The sequence below is a fragment of the Pinus tabuliformis genome, chromosome 4_2, assembly GCF_031772625.1.
Source record: "Pinus tabuliformis cultivar Carrire ecotype Pingquan chromosome 4_2, CPIR1, whole genome shotgun sequence".
NCBI lineage: Eukaryota > Viridiplantae > Streptophyta > Pinopsida > Pinales > Pinaceae > Pinus > Pinus tabuliformis.
This window is the reverse complement of record NC_142304.1, coordinates 646,976,301-646,996,450: the sequence shown is the minus strand read 5'-3', so window position 1 is coordinate 646,996,450 and position 20,150 is coordinate 646,976,301. Positions and strand designations below refer to the sequence as shown.

Sequence of the window (20,150 nt, the reverse complement as noted above, 5' to 3'; positions counted from 1 at the left end):
ATATTCAGCAAACTCCTCAGATTTTTCATCCAGCAGCAGAGGATCCAGCAGCCGATACAATAACACAGATTCATCTTTCATCCACAGCTTGAAGAAGCAGATTTAGAGCAGAATTGTGGCAGCTGCACATGCATGATTCATGCATGATTTTTCCAACCAAGTAAAGAAGACCATGAACAAAAGTTCTTGCAGCCACACGTGCACAGCTCTCATCCATTTTGGAAGGGTAAGTTAAGGTATGGTATTTTCTAACTTTTAACCATTAAATTCCTTGAAAAGTTAGAATAATAATTTTTGGAAAAACTTCACTTCCTTTTTCCTTGCTTTCCCCATTTCACATAATTTCCCAAATCATCCGTTTAAGGGGAAGGATACATCCACATTCATATATCACATTCATATAACATCCACATTCATATATCACATTCTTAACCCCACTTACCTTCAAGCTATATTCACTATTACATGAGCATACAAATAGCTTTGTCAAAAGTATTTAAAAGTTAATTGGATGCTAACAGAATCATGGTTGTTACACAAGAACCAACCATGGTGCATTCCAACAAAATGCCAACACAAGCATGGTTGTTACACAAGAACCAACCATGATGCATTCCAACAAAAATACTCTGCAATAAAAAGCACATATGCAAAGGTCATACATTGAATGCAACAAACAAAATATGGTTGAAACACAAGAACCAACCAAGTTGTAATTCATCAAAAATGCTTTGCAAAAGTTAAGTAAATGATATCATGCAGAGTTCGAGCCAAAGCTCAAGTACCAAAACGTAATGTAATAGATTGCATGAGGACATGTAATACCATTGATTGCATGAGGACATGCAATATCTTGAGTTTGGGGGAGATGTTGGGCCTCAAAATAGTCCCTATTTTCACTCCATTATTCACCAATATTTTCACATTTTACCTTCATGTCACCTCCATTCCACCTCCATATCATTCCATTTACCTCATTATTGGATTATAACTATGCTTTTCCAAAGTTTATTAATTCTTAACATTTTTAAGTGAATTTATGGCTAAACTTTAGAAAATAAAATGCTTATACTTATACCTAACAATTAGCATGAGTTTGTTGACATGTGTAGGCACAAAGGAAGCTTCCATGGCATCTTTATGTGGCCTTGAATGATCAAATTCGAATTTGATAAGATAAGCTTCATGGAGAAGATCATGGACCTCATGGAGGAGATCATGGAGGATAGGGTTATGTGTCATCATTGGTTGAGAAATATGTGGGTCAAAGGAGAGAATAGTGGGTCTACATTTATGAGGTTGTTATCATAAGTTTTTGTATAAATAGGAGTACCTCCTCCATTCCAAAGGAGGAGGACTCTTAGAGCATTGTATCCAATTGATGATGGAATAGAATAAAGCTTCATTTTGCATATATTTCTATTATGTAGTTATAGATATAAGTTTTACATATATTTCCATTATGTAGTTTTTAGATATAAGTTTGCTTAATGTAGTATATGGAATAATTTGTCTTGTTCTTAGGAGAATTGAGCTCACTCTAAAAGGATGAGAGAAACATGTTATTTCATATTAGATCTTATTTCATTTAATTTCTTATATGTTTAAGGATTTGATTTGTTTATGATTGATGAATGAGTTTTAAATTAGAATCTTATCAACTTATGAGAGGATAACCAAGAGTCTAAGTTAGACTCTCTCTCCATTTGATTTGTATGATAATTGGAATTCATTCTTTTTCTTTTATGTTTCAAGTATCATATGAGGAGATACCAAGAGTCTAAGTTAGGCTCTCTCTCCAATGATTTATATGGTAATTGAAATTCATTCTTTTGTGTTTATGTTTCAAAGTTATTTCATTTCTTATGCTTATGAATGAATCCTAGTTTAGTTTGGATTAGTACATGAGAGGACAATCAAGAGACTAAGTTAGTCTCTCTCTCTACTTGAATCTAAAAAATAACTAAGTTCATTCTCTTGTTTTCATTTCAAGGTTTTAGTTTTATGTAACTAATGATTTCTTTATGATACTGTAGGGAAGGACAACCAGGACCTCCTTAGTTAGGAGCCTCTTCCCTTGCATATTATATTGAATCATAAAATAATTTAGTTAGTTGCCTACTCCTGCATATATATTTGCTGGCACCATCACAAGCTCACGAGTTTCCCTGGTCGATAATTTAATGTAGCAATTTAAGCCCAATAAATTGCTCAACACTATTGTGGTATGGAGAGAAAAAGTCAATCCTTCTGAAGACCTCACAAAATTCTCTCAATATGCCAGGGCATACTCGGCAGCTACTATGGATAAAGCATCAGAAGTCAACAATTTACTTAAAGAAAAAGATCAGACAATTGTTTCGCTGGAAGCACAGGTATCCGAAAGGCAGCAGAGGATAGAGTAACTAGAACAACAGTTGGTAGCGCAACAGCAATTAAACAACCAGCTAAACGAGCAATTGCTCAAGGAGAAGCAGAGGATAGATCAAAGTGCAGTTCAGAAACAAAAAGAATTATCCCTAGCATTAGCCAAGCTGAAGACAATGAATGAACAGATGAGCAAAACAAAAGATGAACAAATCGCTCAACTGTCACAACAAATAGAAAGATTCAAAGGTTTTCCTCAAGTAGCAGAGTTTAAATCAGAAGCTCTCCAGATCAATAAGGCATTGATTAATCAATTGAATTTGCTATGTCATAATATTTCTCTTGCTCAGCCCCTCTGTGAAATTTCTTCATCAATGATTGATAAATTAGTTGATGCAAGGCAGAATTTGGAGCAGGTTGATGAAACATTAACAAAGTTTCTTTCTTGGCAAGAAACCAAGGAAGGACAAGCTGTGAACCTTCCTCAAATTCTGGAATCACATAAGGAAATTCTATTCCTAGAATCGCAATATCAATTGATGAAGGTGAAGAGGGCAACTTCAAGATGTAGATCGGCGACTAGTAATTTGATTGAATTAATTAATGATACTCTTTTTCTATCTAATTTGATTTCAGAATGCACTCGAGAGAAACTACCATCAGCCAAAGCATTGGAGCAAACATGCAAACATGAATTGGAAAAGAAGGAGAGATTAATTGTGGCCATCCAAAGTTTAACTTGGGACAATTTTTAGTTCTTCCTGGTTAAACCGCATAGTCAAAAGGCAGCAATGAAATACTTAAATGATGCAATCGGTTACATGATTCCTGAAATTAGTGATGCTACATATTCAACCCAACTACATTCACGTATTTGTCACCCTCCAGAATTGCGACCAATGCTCGCTATATGCCATCTCAAGCCAAAGGATAGTTAGCTGAAACAGTGAATCGTTCTACCGACTGCAAGCATGTCTATTTCAAGGAGATTTTCATAATTTGGTTATATCAGCTCACAACATTTTTATTTCATAGTTAGTTAGTTTAGTATGTATTTATAGACTCTTTCATTGTTTTAGAAAGGGTCCTCAATTTTTGTATCAAAACTTGGATCGGACGTTGCACTATTGTGGTTCAGATATATATTTTTTTATGAAGACTAGGCCTATATTCTGAATTTTAATCAAGAATGCTTTGATGAGATATGCACTATTGCTTTTTGTGAGAGTATTTCTAAGTTGAAAGACGAGATCTGAATGCGATTAATATCAGAGAGGATTCAAATTATATATGGTACTATTATCTATGTCTTTTCTCCATTCTTTTATATGAATCGACGTTTATTCAATTATTGCTATCATTTGATATATGTATGTGTTTTAACAGCAGTCCTTTTACTTATCACTATTGAATGTTTAAGGAATGTTATTCTTTCAATCGTATTTATGTCAATGATATATGAAGAATAGTGTAATAATATTTTAATTATTACTTTGTTTAACTACTTGGACAAAGTAATTATCACATGAATGAATGTTTTTATTTATAAATAGAGTCATATATATGCCTACTTGTAAATAAAAATCATCAAAATTTGCACTAAAGTGGAAATTTCTTGGGATAGAGTTGTTTATAATTTTGCATTTTAGAATAAATTATCTATCATTATCATTAGGTAATAGAATATCAATAATTTATCCATCCTATTTACAAATCATTTGGAAGTTAATCCCATTATATCCAGTCGGAGCCACCACATCAAATGGAAAAGGAGCTGCCTTTAAGGTCCGGACCGGGTGGTTTTCCCCGATGTTGATGGACCGATTTTCGAGGCATCAACAAAGAGAAAGATAATCACGGTGATAACAATGAAGAATGATATGTACTTGTGTTATTTCATTATTTATACTATTGTTTTTTTTTCTTTATTTCACTAATTATAATATTTTTGTATTCATCTTGTTGGCATTTTATATAATTGGTAAGATTCACAAACATTTTTACATGTTTTTTTGCAGTGGAAACATTTTTACACTTAAAACTAAGTATTTCCAATTGTGTAAAATATCTATGCTAATAAGGATTCAAAGTCACAATCCTTCTGAAATAGGAAAATGAGAATAATATAACCAAAATGAGAAAATAGTGAATTTAGAAACAACATTGAAGACTTACTCTCAATTTACTTATTGGCTTATTATTCATTTCACATGTTTTTTCCTCTTGTTTAGTTCAAAATCAATATGAATCATGTAGTGATAACTCTATGAGGACTTTAACAATGAAAAAATTGTGTATAAATATGTAAGATTAAATTCTTGACATGAGAGGTAAAGTCATGTTTACTATATTTAAATTACAACTCTTGCAACATTATGTAAACTAAAAAGAGGTCTCATGCAAGTATAAAATGTTGATTACATCTTTTTATGGACCATAAGAGAAAGAAATGGGATTACATTGATGAATGAAAGTTTTTAATTGTTTCTTCATGGATAATGGAACAATTTTATATTTTATTTTCAATGGTAATTATAAATAAAAGTTGAATTAATAAATATTTTATGGCTAAGAATTAAATGATAAATAATGTGATGGTGATTGAGAGGAATTTGTTTGACTTTCAAATAGAATTGGTGATGCATTTTTCTTTCATATTTAGATTATGTAAAATAAATATCTATTTTTATACATGTATAAGTAAATTATTTAAAGTAGACATATCTATATCATTGTGAACATGATGTAATATTAATTAGGAGAAATGTGAAAACATGAATTTTAGTGACTATATTGTAATAAGCATGTGGAAAAAATAATATTTCTTGAGTTGTTCATTAAGAAATAATCAAATATATTATTTGTCAAAAGTTGAAATTTAATATAGTATTATTTTTGTATTATTTAACTCATATTTATTATTAAAAAGAGTTAAATTTAAACTAGTATAATAAAAAATAAAGAACCAAAATAACATCAAAATGTTATATATTTATTACTAGAAAAAAGTTTAGTTGCCTCTTTATGGGAGAACTTCCTATAGAGAAAATCTTCAACTACAAGTAACTTCAAAAGACTTATTTTAAATTTTTTTGATCATCTTCAGAGAGAGAAATTTCTAATTCAAATTGGCAAGGGTTGCTATAAATAAATTTAAATTTCTTGAAAATCTCATAACTTTAGTAATAAATTATTTTTTATAATAGGAATTGGGGGGAGGCTCTGCGGAAATGGAGCGCGGCGGTTTCGGTTAGTCACAAGGGCTCCTGTTTTTTCTGCGGTTCGCATCGGTTATCTCCTCCCGGTCACTCTCGCCGCATCCCCGGTCGTCGTTCCCTCTCTATGCCGCGCACGGGCTCGGGCTCTCCCCTGCTCTCCTGTTCAACCTCCGCACCTGCTACCGGATCGCCATAACCGTCTTCGGTCACGCTGCCCTAACCCTTGGTTCTCCGCGGTTAAATGTGTCCGAGGTGTCCACCGTTCCGAGGTTTGTCGCTGTCAAGATGGACGATCAGGACGCTGTCGACTACTGTGAGGACCCGCTGGAGGGCGTCTCCATATGGCGTACACCCTACCCTACATCTCAAGGTATGTTCCATACAGATCTCCCGGAAAATTTGGTTTCTTATTCTGATGGGTTGCCGACGAGTCATTATCCAGTGATTCTCCCGGACTCCCCCCCAACCTGGCCGGCTTTGTCTACCCCTCCTCACTCTCCGGCCACCCTGGGTTTTGTGGCGGCCTGCATAAACCCTAACCCTAGTTCCGCCCCTGCACATTCCTCGGAACCCCGGTCGACAAATGTCATTCCGCCTTTCGCCCCCCCCTTAACTGCCTCCTCATCTGCCGGACCTCCATCGGGTAGCTTCACCGGGATTCCGCCTCTCTCTGGACCACATTTCACCACCGGTACCAGCCCCCTGCACCCCGCTCCCAGCATACCTCCCCCCCGGGGTTTCGGCCCCGCCTTGGTATCCAACCCTCTGTCGAGATCTGGTCACAAACAGAAGTACCGTTGTTTCAAATCCAGGGCAGAGGACACGTTTCTCAAGCTTGAAGAAGATATACAGTGGGGTGAAATTATGGATTTCGCAGACAGGGTCCTCGTGGGCCGCATCAGAGGCAGACATTACTCGGCAGCTCAACTCAAGACCTGGGCTACAGAAGTATGGGGTCATCACCTGGTTGACATCCCCTTTGTACAAACCTTTGTGAGAGGATGGTTTGCATTCAGATTCGCTCGTGCCGACCACACAAATTGGGTCCTATCCTCGTTTTGGCACTTCAAACATGCTCCAGTACTTCTTAAACGATGGACTCCTTTATTCAATCCGGCAACAAAGCAGATTGGGATAGGTCCGGTATGGATCAGGCTTCCCGGTCTCCCCCTACAGTACTGGTCAGAAGACATATTCAGGATAATTGGAAATTCCATTGGTGGCTTCATGGACTACGACAAATCGTATCTTCACACAGGTATGATGGCTTACGCACGCCTCCTCATCAACCTGGACACTAGGGGCGGCCTTCTGGAATATATCACGATACAATGGAGGGACACATCCTGGAGGCAGATCATAGATTATGAAGGAATCCCATACAGATGCCGCAGATGCCACAAAGTTGGGCATCTCTATCGATATTGCCCTCTACTTCGAAAAGGAATGATACAAAATCATGAGGATACACAGGCTCGTCCCCCCCCATCACCTGCTCATCCGCCCACAGGAGAACCCGGGGACACTCAGGGGCAGATTGATGGATCTCCTCCAGATCCTCCGAGTTCCTCGGCTGGGGTCTGGACCCGCGCATCATCCGCCACAGCCCTCGCAGACTCTGTGCCGATGAGGACCGATATGTCGGGTATGTCTGTCCCATCTTCAACTTACATTCTATCGCCTCCAATTGAACATCATGGTATTGCATCTGCACATTTGCATCAATTGCACATTGCACATACATCTTCTATTACATCCATCGTTTCTCCCCCTCCCTCTCTCATCTGACGTATCCCCTCCCCCCCACTGATCTCCTCCACATGCTCGCCCTCACTTCCCCCCTCTTCTGAAGTGCTCCTGGCCCCAACTTCCCCTGCTCCCCCCAGATACTCCCTCCGACCCAGATCTAAAGACAGAGGCCCGGATGTTATTGGACTTGCCCTGGATTCTGTACCTACCTCTCTTAAGCACACCAGGGGTAGGCCATCACGAATATCGAAAGCTAGACACACTGCAGATGCTGAGGTCGCCATTGGACGACAGCAGACCATCTTTAGGGCCCTTAGAGCACAGACTGGCCCTGCCTCCCTTCCATCATGAAGATTCTATCCTATAACTGCAGAGGGTTTGCTAGTAACCCCAAAAAAATAGCCCTCAGGAGACTACTCTCCCTTGCACAACTGGATATCATATTTCTACAAGAGACACTTTGCCCTGCTGATACTCTTATTCCCATATTCAAGAACTGGTTACCCAATTGGACCTTCTTCGCACTAGATGCTGCTGGGAGATCTGGTGGATTGGCTATTGGTATCAATAATAAAGCCCTGAGACTTAAGAATACTTGGGGTGGACGTGGGTACATTGGAATTGATGCATATGCTCGCTCCATGGAACTTGACCTTCGCCTCATCAATGTATATGGCCCTTGCTCTGATAGGGCGACCTACTGGAACTCCCTTCTGGGATCAGCCCTACTAAGTGAAGATAACATCATTATGGGAGGAGACCTCAACTTCACCTTGGGCTTCTGTGAATCCTGGGGACATGCAGCCAGGGTGGATCCCTTCTCGGAAACTATATCCACTCTGTTGGATGAACAACACTGGATAGATACTCCGATGGTAAAACTTCAGCCCACCTGGTCTAACAATCGATGCGGTGACCAGAGCTTAGCCAGGAGGCTTGACAGATTCCTGATTAAAGAACCCCTTTATAACAACATTGCTCACATCAGACAGTGGATTGGATCAGGGGGAATCTCGTATCATAGGCCAATCTACCTGGAGACCTCTGACTCCCACAACAGAATCAAGAGCCCTTACAAGTTTAACTCTTCATGGTTACAGGACCCATCATACACTCAGATGATCAGTGAGTACTGGCAGAACAACCCCATCGGAGAAGGTGAAAACCTTATTGAAGGCTTCACCAAGAAGTTATCCTAGCTCAAAAGAATATATAAGCTCTGGGATCATCAGAAGCGACTCCATGATGACCACACATTGAGCGAGGCTGAAAGGATCATTGCTACTCATGAGGAAGAAGAGGGAGGCACCTTCCCTACCCAGCAAAGCAAGGAGCTATATACTTCTCTCATCACCAAACGAACACAGATCCTGAAGGAAAGAGAAGAAAGTTGGAGGCTGAGAAGCAGAGCCATATGGCTCACAGCTGGGGATGACAACACCAGATTCTACCACAACTTTGCCAATGGCAGGAAGGCCATTAACACAATCTGGGAATTAAAAGATGATCAGAACCATACAGTCACATCTCAGAGGCACCTGGCAAAGTTAGCAACTGATCACTTCAAAAGCATATATAAGGCACCCAGGGAAGCCAACATACTCGAAATCATGAGGGTGGCCGAGAAATTCCCCAGATTCGTCACACAAGAGGAACAAGACGACCTCACTCAGGAAGTGACCATGGAGGAACTTGAAGCGACCATCAAATGGTTTAAGAAAGATAAGAGCCCAGGCCCGGATGGATGGTCCATTGAGTTCTATATCGCCTTCTTTGACATCCTGGCAAATGATCTCTTGAAAGTCATCGAGCTTTGCAGGCAGGAAGGTAGAGTTTCTTCGGCCCTAAAATCTACTTTCATCGCCCTCATCCCTAAAGCCGATCACCCTACATCTTTCAACGATTTCCGACCTATATCTCTCTGCAACTGTCTATACAAAATAGTAGCCAAAATCATTGCCAACCGACTGAAGCCTATCTTATCTCGCCATATTTCATCCGAACAATTCGCTTTCTTAAACCACCGACAGATCCATGAAGCCATTGCCACTGCTCAGGAACTCCTTCACACCCTCCACACTAAAAAACAGAAAGGCATGATATTGAAGGTGGATCTTTCCAAAGCCTTTGACAGGGTCAATTGGCTCTACATCAGATTGCTACTGACCCACCTCGGCTTTCCATACCACTTCACTAAATGGGTCATGAGCTGCATCACTGATGTGCCATATAGTGTCCTCCTCAATGGGGAAGCCACACCTTTTTTCACATCGGAAAGAGGGCTTAGGCAGGGCTGCCCTCTCTCCCCTCTCCTCTTCCTACTTGTCATGGAGGGGCTCAGTAGGCTTATCATTGCAACTAGGGACAGGCACCAGATGACTGGCATCAATATATCGGAAAAAATTTTCCTCACGCACCTTCTGTTTGTGGATGATATCCTCATATTTCTCAATGGAGGTATTGGAGATGTCACAGCCCTTCACAACAACTTCCTCCTATTTCAGCAAGCTACGGGGATGATGGTAAACGATAGTAAATCCACTATCACTTCAGTTGATTGCTCCAGACATGAGATAGCATACACCACACAACGCTTCCCCTTCACCTCAACTACCCTAGCGGAAGGTATCAAGTATTTGGGGTATAGACTCGAACCCCTTGGCTACAAAATTGCTGACTGGACTTGGCTGATAGCCAAGGTGGAAAAAAGACTTCAGACATGGTATCACAAATACCTCTCTCGAGCGGGTCGGCTGACACTCATTAAAGCAGTTATAGAAGCTACGCCAGTCTACTAGATGACACTTGCTTGGATACCACGGGGAGTACTCAACAGAATCCAGAGTATATGCTCTAGATTTCTATGGAAAGGACAGCAATCTGGGAAGATCTTTGCATGGGTGAAATGGGACACTATAGCCAAGCCAAAGCGCTGGGGTGGCTGGGGTATCAAAAGGCTTGATCTCTTTGCAAATGCGCTAGCTGCTAAACTTGGATGGCAGCTACTGACCTCTGATAGCCTTTGGTCCTGAGTCGCCCAAGCAAAATACATCAGACCTTCTCATCTTATGGACTGGTTCCGACAGCATCAAGAGCCTGGACACAACATATCTAACATTTGGAAAGCTGTATTACGCTCCCTTCCTCTTTTAAGGGAGAGCATTACCTGGCGCATCAAGAGTGGGCAGAGTGTTAGAATTGGGAAAGACCCATGGGTCGGATGTGGTAATACACATAGACTCTCGGAAGGCCTCATCAGACTCCTACACAGCAGAGGAATTTAAAATATCAATCAAGTTGGCGACGGTGATAACTCAAGTTTTCTACAACAGGCTTGGCTCTCATCCGAGACTCTGGGTATTCCTGAGCAATGGCAGGCTGAATGGAGGAACTTCACTGACACTCTCACCCAGGCTCACATTAGGTTGACTGAAGGACCGGACGAGCTCATCTGGGCCCATTCAAAACATGGCATGTATACCCCCAAAATGGGGTACCTGAAACTAATGGAGCCACATATGCCCCCGAACATCCTCCCTCACTGGAAAAATCTATGGAAGCTACAAGCTGCCCCCTGATGCCGACTATTAATGTGGAACATCTTATTTGACAAGATCCCCACAGGGAAAAATCTCATGAAAAGATCTTACCACGGGCCATACAGATGTCACCTATGCTGTAGCGAAGAGGAGAGCACAGACCACCTATTCCTCCACTGTACAGTGACTAGAGAGTTCTGGCACAGCATTGCATCACATTATTCATTCCTCACAGCGTGGCAAGGCGTGAACATACAGGAGGCTTGGAGCTCTTGGAATCGAGCACACTCAGGAAAAATCATTAACTTACCTCTCATCGTGTGTATATCTATTTGGATAGCTCGAAACCATATCATATTCAACAACAAAGCTCCCCTCTGGCCTACAATACTAAATCATATCATTGTTGAATACAACCTATTGCCAGATAATATATCCAACCACCCACCCCGCACCATTCATCCCATCGCTATTGATAAGACAAAGCCTTGGGCCTTCTTCGATGGTTCCGCACAGGAGGCGGGCTATGGCGATGGTGCAGTATCATACTTCAATGAATCACACTGCTACAAAATACAGATCAAACTTGGAAATGGCACAAATAATTTCGCTGAATTATGCATCGCAAAGCACATCATTCATTTTGCTCACCAGAAGCACTGCAGACACCTGCAATTGTTTGGAGATTCACAGATTGTTTGCAATTGGATAAATTCTGCATCTCATTGTCATGCATATACTTTGAGAAATATACTGGATGAAGCCAAAAGACTGACATATTCTTTTGAATCCTTTGTTTGTCGTCATATATACAGGGAACAGAATACAGAAGCGGATCAACTTTCCAAAGAAGCGGCGCACAACCATCTAGATCAATGGCTGATTCAGGAGCAGATTGATGGAACTTTCCATCAATATTATCACAGGCCTTTTGAAGACCTCAATAGAACGGGTCACTGACCCGACCAAAACAGACATAGCCATTTTTGACAAATTTTGACACATGGACTTATATTGTATATATTTAAGTTTATGCACGGCCTATAGCAGTACTCTTTATGCAGAGCAACATTTTTGTAAAAAAACTTGGTTTCAGTTAACTATATGACTCCCTGCGTGGAGATCCAGCTCTTTTCAGTTCATTTTTTGTATATACAGACAGGTCACTGACCTCATATGAATATGCGACCAGCATCTACAGAATGTAATTTCCTATTATTAATAGAAATTACGACTTTTTCCTTATGGGAAAAAAAATTATTTTTGATAAAAGTAGATTTTTTTAAGTTGCATTAAATCTAAATTAACTATAAAAAATTATTACTTTAAGTGTTTTAAATTTAACAATAGATTTGATTTTATAAACAAATATTGAATTGGTTAGATTGTATTTTTGAATAATTTATTATTATTAGTATTTTATATTAAAAATTGAATGAGTTACACATTTTCGTCTTATTAAGAACTAACTAAATTATTTTACCTTTGTTGGGTGTGTGTTATATTCTTCCCATGACCAGTCGCACGCGTTGGAGGGTTATAGGGGGGCAAAATCCTCCAATGTTTGTTGCATCGAGTGCAGTAGGGAGGGTGAAATCCCCCTTGTCTGGGTTTTCATGGGGGCGATAGCCGCCCTACACAGGGTCTGGGGTAGCGCCTCAAATTTTTTTTTTGACCCTATATTAGGTGGGCAGACCTACCTATGGTTTTGCACATGCTTTTAGGAATGATGGTTTTCTGCCCATGGTATTTTGTAGATACGGTCAAGGGAACTACGGTTATGTTCTAATCCATGGTTAATGGATTGGGGTTTATGAATGCTTCGGCATTTATATATATGTATTGTAACATTCGAAGGGACATAATGAAAAATCAATCTGGTAGTACTAGTTTTGGGATCCAGGGAAAAATCTCTCTGTATTTGTTTTGTGTTTTTCGCCATTGTATATTTTCTGTTTCTAAGAATTCATTTGCAAGTAATTTCTATAAAGGGTTAAAACCTACAAACTTTAATTATTTTTTCCTTGTGATTATTGAAATATTTTATAATTAAGATAGAATGAATATGAATGAACTATCTAAAAAATAGAAAAATATTTGTTGTAATTTTACAATCATAGTTTCAACCATACTAAACTTTGTAATTTATAAAATATCTTTGCATATTTTTTAAAGTAAGTCATTTTGCATGTAATTTCATATATAAAAGTTTGATATAAGTTCACCAATACATACTCTATAATAAATATTATTTCATAAAAATAAACATCATGATGATAACGATCTAACAAACATAAACATCATCTAAAATACACATTCAAATTCATTACCATCATCTAATTATATACAACTATAGCACATAAATATCAGGCTAGCACATAAATCTAATAATATAATAGGGCATGATCATCATGCTCATATCTAACAAAAGACAAATATTGTAATCTAACATCATCGCCACACACATCCTCAAATCAATATACATCTCATGTCAGATAATTATTATCACAAACATATCTATGTGCAAGCACATTAAATCAACATATCTAACATGACCTAACAATATACACATCAACACCAACATATAATTTAAGTACATAAACATAAACAAAAAAATGCACCATATATATCTATATGTATATATATATATATATATATATATATATATATATATATATATATATATATATATATATATATATATATATATATATATATATATATATATATATATATATAGATATATATATATATATATATATATATATATATATATATATATATATATATATATATATATATATATATATCAAACAAGTCAAATAATTGCAATCAAATATCTGATACAACAAACATAGTAGTTCCATCCTAGTCTACCACAAAAGACGATGGATGGTGAACTACTGCCTCAACGTCTGTCGAACTCTGAAAGTGGAGGAGGAGGTGGTGGCTTGCAAAAATAGATGATGAATGGTCAAAAACTGCCTCAACATTTGTCAAACTCTAAGGTGGACGAGGAGGTGGTTGGTCTGCTCTATCAGAAGAAATACAAGGCACATCCTCTAGCTCTGGCATCTGATCATCGAGTGACTGAGGAGGACATGAACTACCAGAAGGATCACCAACACCCCGAAAACCATGATCCAATGGGGTAGTACTACTAGAAGCATAATGATCACCACCCTCATGATCATGATCTGATGTATTTGTCGTTGGATGCCCTGCATCCCTCATCGTTGCCAATAACCTACTAGCTCTAACAATATGATGCATAAGAGACATCATCTTGCATGAAGAGTCCCTGTAGAGATCCATGAACTTAGGATATTTGTTAATGTCTCTAGCCCTCAAAGGTAAGACTCCCTCCTCAACCAAAACTTTGGACAATTTGTCACAGTAATCCATCTGAAATCTCAAACCATCCATACGGGCTTGAATGCCCATGCCCCCCTAAACATATGCCTCACCTTCTTGTGCCTCCCCCATCTCCTCATCTCCTCCAACCGTTGTGGGATGAGGCATGTCTCCATGGAATGTGTTGATGTCTACAAAATATATAGTACACAACAATAATTAGACAATTTCATTAAACAACTTTAAAAGCATGCTAGAATAAACTGTGCTCTAATTAAAATAATAAAATGAAACTAGATTAATTTAATTAAAACACTATTACTACCTCTCTCATTTGGAGGATCAGCTAGTGTGAAGAGGATGTTAGCACATTGTCATTAATCAATCCCTGCGTAATGAAACGAAAACAAGACAAACACATGGTCAAACTCACCAGCTAGTAGCGCTAGTGCCTGGGCAAAAATCTAGGCTAGATATTCCAACAAGCCCCTCTTGGGAATTATCTTGCCTCACATGTGCATCGAGACCTCATTCATTAGCCTAAGAAAGAGACTGTCAAATGTAGGCCTTATCTCTCGAAGCCTCTCAAAAAATAAAAAGTAAAGCTCTAAAGAGAAAGGGACCCTCCCATGAATCATCACACAACATCTATTTAAATCCATATAAAACTACCTCAAGAAAATGGCAGACCATCTGATACATCGTGGAAATTGAATCAAAGAATCAACATAATACAAAAGAGGGAAAATAATGCACTTCCCATCACTACCAAAGTGTGCAATGGTGGTGACTAATAACGAGGGGCACCTAACCTCCTATGCAACAAAAGAGGAAATGTGTAGTTGTCCACCACACACTTGGATATCTATTGGACGAACTACATGAGGCCCAACATATATTTGAGAGTAGGCAAGTTGACTCTCCATTTCAACCCCATGGGGAACATTAGGGAACTGGGGAAAATCCTCCCTTCTCCTAGATAGGCTAGTGATAAAACATATATCCTCCTCAGAGGGCCTATACCACACCTCAAGACCGACATGGAAAACCTGCTCCTAGACAATCCACTGATGGAACTAATGCGCCAACAAGACAAAGTGTGCCTTCAGGGATGTAACCTCTTCATAGTACTTTAGGAGTCCTACATTCCTGAATAGTGCTTAGGTTGTTGCATTAATAGGGCGAAGGTATAGATACCTCTCCCTTTCTCTGGCCTCCCATGGTCAAACCATATTGTATTGGTATTGATCCAAATGGAAAATGGCATCAACCCATGGTATTCATCCACCCATGGAATTTACCCATGGTATTGTAAGTGGTGTCCACCCATGGTATTGTACAAGTGACATCCACCCATGGTATTCATTCACCCATGGTATTTGTCCATTGTATGGTGACATCCACCCATGGCATTCATTCACCCATGGAATCGACCCGTGGTATTTTGACATCCACCCATGGTATTCATTCACCCATGGAATTGACCTGTGGTATTGTGACATCCACCCATGGTATTCATTCACCCTTGGAATTGACCTGTGGTATTAAAACCGATAATAACTATCAAGGCTACATTGTGGCAGACAATTTGTCCTTTTATAGATTGTCCACCACAATGTAGCCTTTATAGTTATTATCGGTTTTAATACCACGGGTCAATTCCATGGATGAATGAATACCATGGGTGGATGTCAAAATACCATGGGTCAATTCCATGGGTGAATGAATACCATGGGTGGATGTCACAATGCCATGGACAAAAACCATGGGTAAATGAATACCATGGGTGGATGTCACTTACAATACCATGGGTGGATGCCACTTACAATACCATGGGTAAATTCCATGGGTGGATGAATAACATGGGTGGATGAATACCATGGGTTGATGCAATTTTCCATTCGGATCAGGTATGCCATTTGCTCCTGCTCATGTTGCTACTCCCTCTGCTCACGTCTCTCCTACATGATTGACATATAAAATGTATCAGCCTCGTACATAAAATACATTTTTTTTTGTTAAATGAAAAATATATTTATAAATATGGAAACATAACTTTTAATTTAAAAAAAAAAATCCCCAGTGTGGCCAAAAAAACAGTAATGCACCATCTTAAGTGCACTTTGAAACACATCCACATTGAAATTAGTGCACACATACATTTTATGCACCATGATTAGTTCACATATTTAAATTTTCAACGTGATGTGTCTCATTTAAGCATTGGTGCACACATATAACCTTTTCGCACTTGTATGGAACATTCAGCTTATCAAACGTACCGAGATATATTTTTCAATATTGCTTTTACAGTGCACTTGGTAAATGTAAAAGCACCAGGCGTAACCTAAAAATGTAGGCATCGATGTACAATTTATAGCTTTTCCCGATGCATTTTTATTTATGAAACACATTGAAATAATATTGGTGTGTTAGGTTCATGCACATAAATGTGGTGCACCCTATAAACTACTACCAGTGCGAGCAAAACATACTGAGCGCACCACGAAGGATTGTTTTCTTCAAAAACAATGGATTTTGAGCTAATTTGCAATTCTAATCTGCTAAAAAAAATAAATTAGAGAGAAATATAGACATTACCTAGACATTTTTTTATTGAGGAGGCATTGTTGACACGTAATCGAGAAAACAAAATTCACTACCATTTGAGAAAATTGGAAAGCCACACATTGAGCATAGTACGAAAAGATGGTGAGAAAGAAAAGCACCAATGTCAAGGTGCTTGCATGAAGAAAGAGTGGCACCGGTGCTTTAGATCTCTCTAGCACTATAGATGGTACAAATCAAATTTACGACTAGTAGTTTTTTTTTTACTTAACCCTCCTTCGATGTCTTATCATAACCACACGGGTACTTCAGATATCGAAGAGCACCGCTTTCTTTTAAATTAAAAAACATATAGTTATTCTTTTGTTAAGACGCCCTGACGGGGCATTCTAATACATGTACCACATCAGTGCTTTGTTGGAATATAGCATTGCATTAAAAAAAAAAAACACCTAGTGATGCTCTTTAGAAGATGCACCGGTGCGTTTTAATACATTAACAACACCAGTGCTTCATTTGAATATAGCACCACATTTTTTTGAAAATTAGAAGCTATAACAATGCTCCTTCTTGGTATGCACTGGGGTGTTTTACTTCAAGAAGGGAATTAGTGCTTCAGGTGTATATAGCATCAAATTTTTTTAAAAGTTATCTTTTCTTGGTGTTATTGATTAGTCAAGCACCGATGTGTTTTGCTATTTAGCGCACTGTGTTTTTTTATTTCATAGAAATAAATCTTCCATAGTGCACCATGTTTTATTTGGCACCGGTGCTTATATGGATAGTAATGCACCAGTGTGCTTGTATATTGTAGATGCATCATAAAAAAAATTCTCTGAAAACATTTTCCCACCCACCTCCACTGCAAACAGTTTTTTGGGCTATTTTTATAGGGGCTTTCGCAAAAACCTCCACTAGAATGTCTTCTCCTTGTAGTGTAGGTTAAAAATTAAAAAAATCAAGGAATCAAGCCATCAACTTAGTAAAGTTCCAATGGAGTTGTGTGTTCTTAAGGACACCATGTGAGAGCACGAGGAGACCGTGGGAGAGTGATACCCATAACTTTTTATAAAATTTGAAGAAACCTTAATGTAAATTTGTATATAAGTGTACAAACACTCCATTTTTTGTATCTATATTTTTTGGAGCCATACCGTTGAGTCTTCACATGTTTAACCTGTGTTGGAGCCTCAGAAGGGAAGTAGGATGGCATGAGGGACTCTAGTGAAGAGTAGTGGCTAGACTTATTTTGATTATGCAAGTTGAGGGGAATGAGAGTTGCTACTTGGAATTACTATAGGTTTTGCTAAACTACAAAATTATTGAGTATTGATGTAAAATTTTGTACTATGTACATGTACACTGATATTAACAATGTAGGAGGACGATAATGTAAGGCCACAATTCGTAATCTTGATATTAACAATGTATGTTTCTAAAATGAAGTATGGCCATGGGCTAAGAAATGTAATATGTAAACTATATATATCAAATATAATAAAAATAAAGTACATCATTGACCATAATGGATAAGGATAGAGTCATGTGGGATGTTTCTACAATTAAGGGGGTTTAAAAGGGGTCCACTTGAAAGTTATATATGTCTAATAAACCCAATCCTCCTTTCTAAATAATTTTTAGTAATGATCCTTCTAATTTTGTTTTTTGTTATTTGAAAAACCTAGTCATTGAATGCGTGTAAGAATTTTGGTCGGAAGGAAAACTCACATAGTTACTAAAAGCATGGGATAAGCGCAATATTTTTGGGAAGTGCAATACTTTTTTCTCAAACATGCATGGGAGAAAATGAAATTCAAATATGGAGATAGTTTAATGTTTACAACTAGGAGAAAGGAATAAAATAGATTCTTATGTGCTTGGAAGAGAAGTTAGTCATAGTGGGGTTGAAGATAACTTTACTAGAATTGAACAATACATATTATGTTTGTGAGTGATTTTATATTGAGGACATTACCCATGAGTAAGGGAAATCGTTTCTTATCAACTAGACTTTGTGAAGTGACACATAGAGATATTTCCTGGCTAATTTATGCTAGAGACCTCTAGGAAGTGGAGTAGCTTGAGGGACACATAAGGGCATCCCATTACTTGGATTACGTGGGCTGAGGGAAAAGAAAGAGTTTGTGGATGGGACTTCCTATAGGAATTATAGTGATGTAATATTTTAGTAGTTATTGAGCCATGAGTTGACAATAATGTGCTATAGGAGACATCCTTTATTGTGGATTCATAACATTGGCTTGGGGAAGACCTATTATGACTTGCTACTAAGAGAACTAAAGAAACATAGTTTATGGTTGGGTAGAATATCTAGTCTGTGCATCCAATAGTGTGATTTATTATACGATAATTGTTCTCATTCACTATGTGGGTGGCCATAAAAATGTTGGATTTTAGTTGATGGCCATATCGAATGTGCTTTAATACTTCAAAAAAATCCACCAAACCCTGAAGCAAACAATCACATCTATTATTTACTACAATAAACGACTAATACATTTGATACTCAACACTCATACAAAGCACCGAAAACAATGGAAAGGGGTCCTTAATTTCAAAGACTACATACCTCTTCCACAAATAGGTAGAAAAAAATTTGCTCTTCATCATAGGGTGTGTCATAACAGTTGGAAGACTATCCAAATCAAAAAGCAATTAGTTGTGGGTAATATTCCTAGCACAATCCACCCTAATCCACTTTTCCAATCTATTTATATTGGTTGCTCTTCATTGTTTTTAGATATATATTTTGAGAGATATTTGCATCTTTTTATTCACATTTACATTCACATTTATATTAAGATATTCCATTAAATAAATTGATTTTTTTATAATGTAACTTTTTTAACATATTTTTAATTACAATATAATTTATATCACGAAGATAATAATTAATTTTTCCAATTATGTAAATTAACTTTGTTTTATAATTATTTTTAAATATAAGATTCAATATTTCTATTGATTTGTTTCTATTTTTATTTTATTTCTAAATTTATTTCCAACTTGAAAAGAAAAAAAAACTTTCCATGGATAATCATATTCCGTTAATAATTTGTTTTTATTTTTATGCCCATAGACATTTTCTTTGTTGGCTTGGGGTGGGAAAACATTGTTCACACCAACCAATGGGAAAGCTTCGATTTCATCCTTCCAACCAATAAAATTTTTCCATATGTATGTCCCTCCAACCAATAGAATTTTAACTGCCCAAATTGTTTTCTACTACCTACCTATTTCTGCAGCTCTCTACCCTCTGCCATACCTATGCCCTCCCTTCCACTTTTCATTTTAACGCCCTCCTCTTTGGCATGTTGTACCCTTCTCCTTCATG

At 37.9% G+C, this 20,150-nt stretch overlaps 1 protein-coding gene across 1 annotated transcript; it reads left to right on the top strand.

Moving 5' to 3' along the window:
- The first annotated feature begins 7,681 nt into the window (after positions 1-7,681).
- LOC149171037 (uncharacterized) lies at positions 7,682-8,533 on the top strand. Its single transcript, XM_089425816.1, has one exon. It carries the CDS (start codon positions 7,682-7,684, stop codon positions 8,531-8,533), a length of 852 nt encoding a protein of 283 aa, XP_089281942.1.
- Positions 8,534-20,150: the final 11,617 nt, after the last annotated feature.

Excerpts from the sequence above, each read along its gene's own strand:
- LOC149171037 (XM_089425816.1), top strand. The coding sequence starts at position 7,682 with ATGAAGATTCTATCCTATAACTGCAGAGGGTTTGCTAGTAACCCCAAA.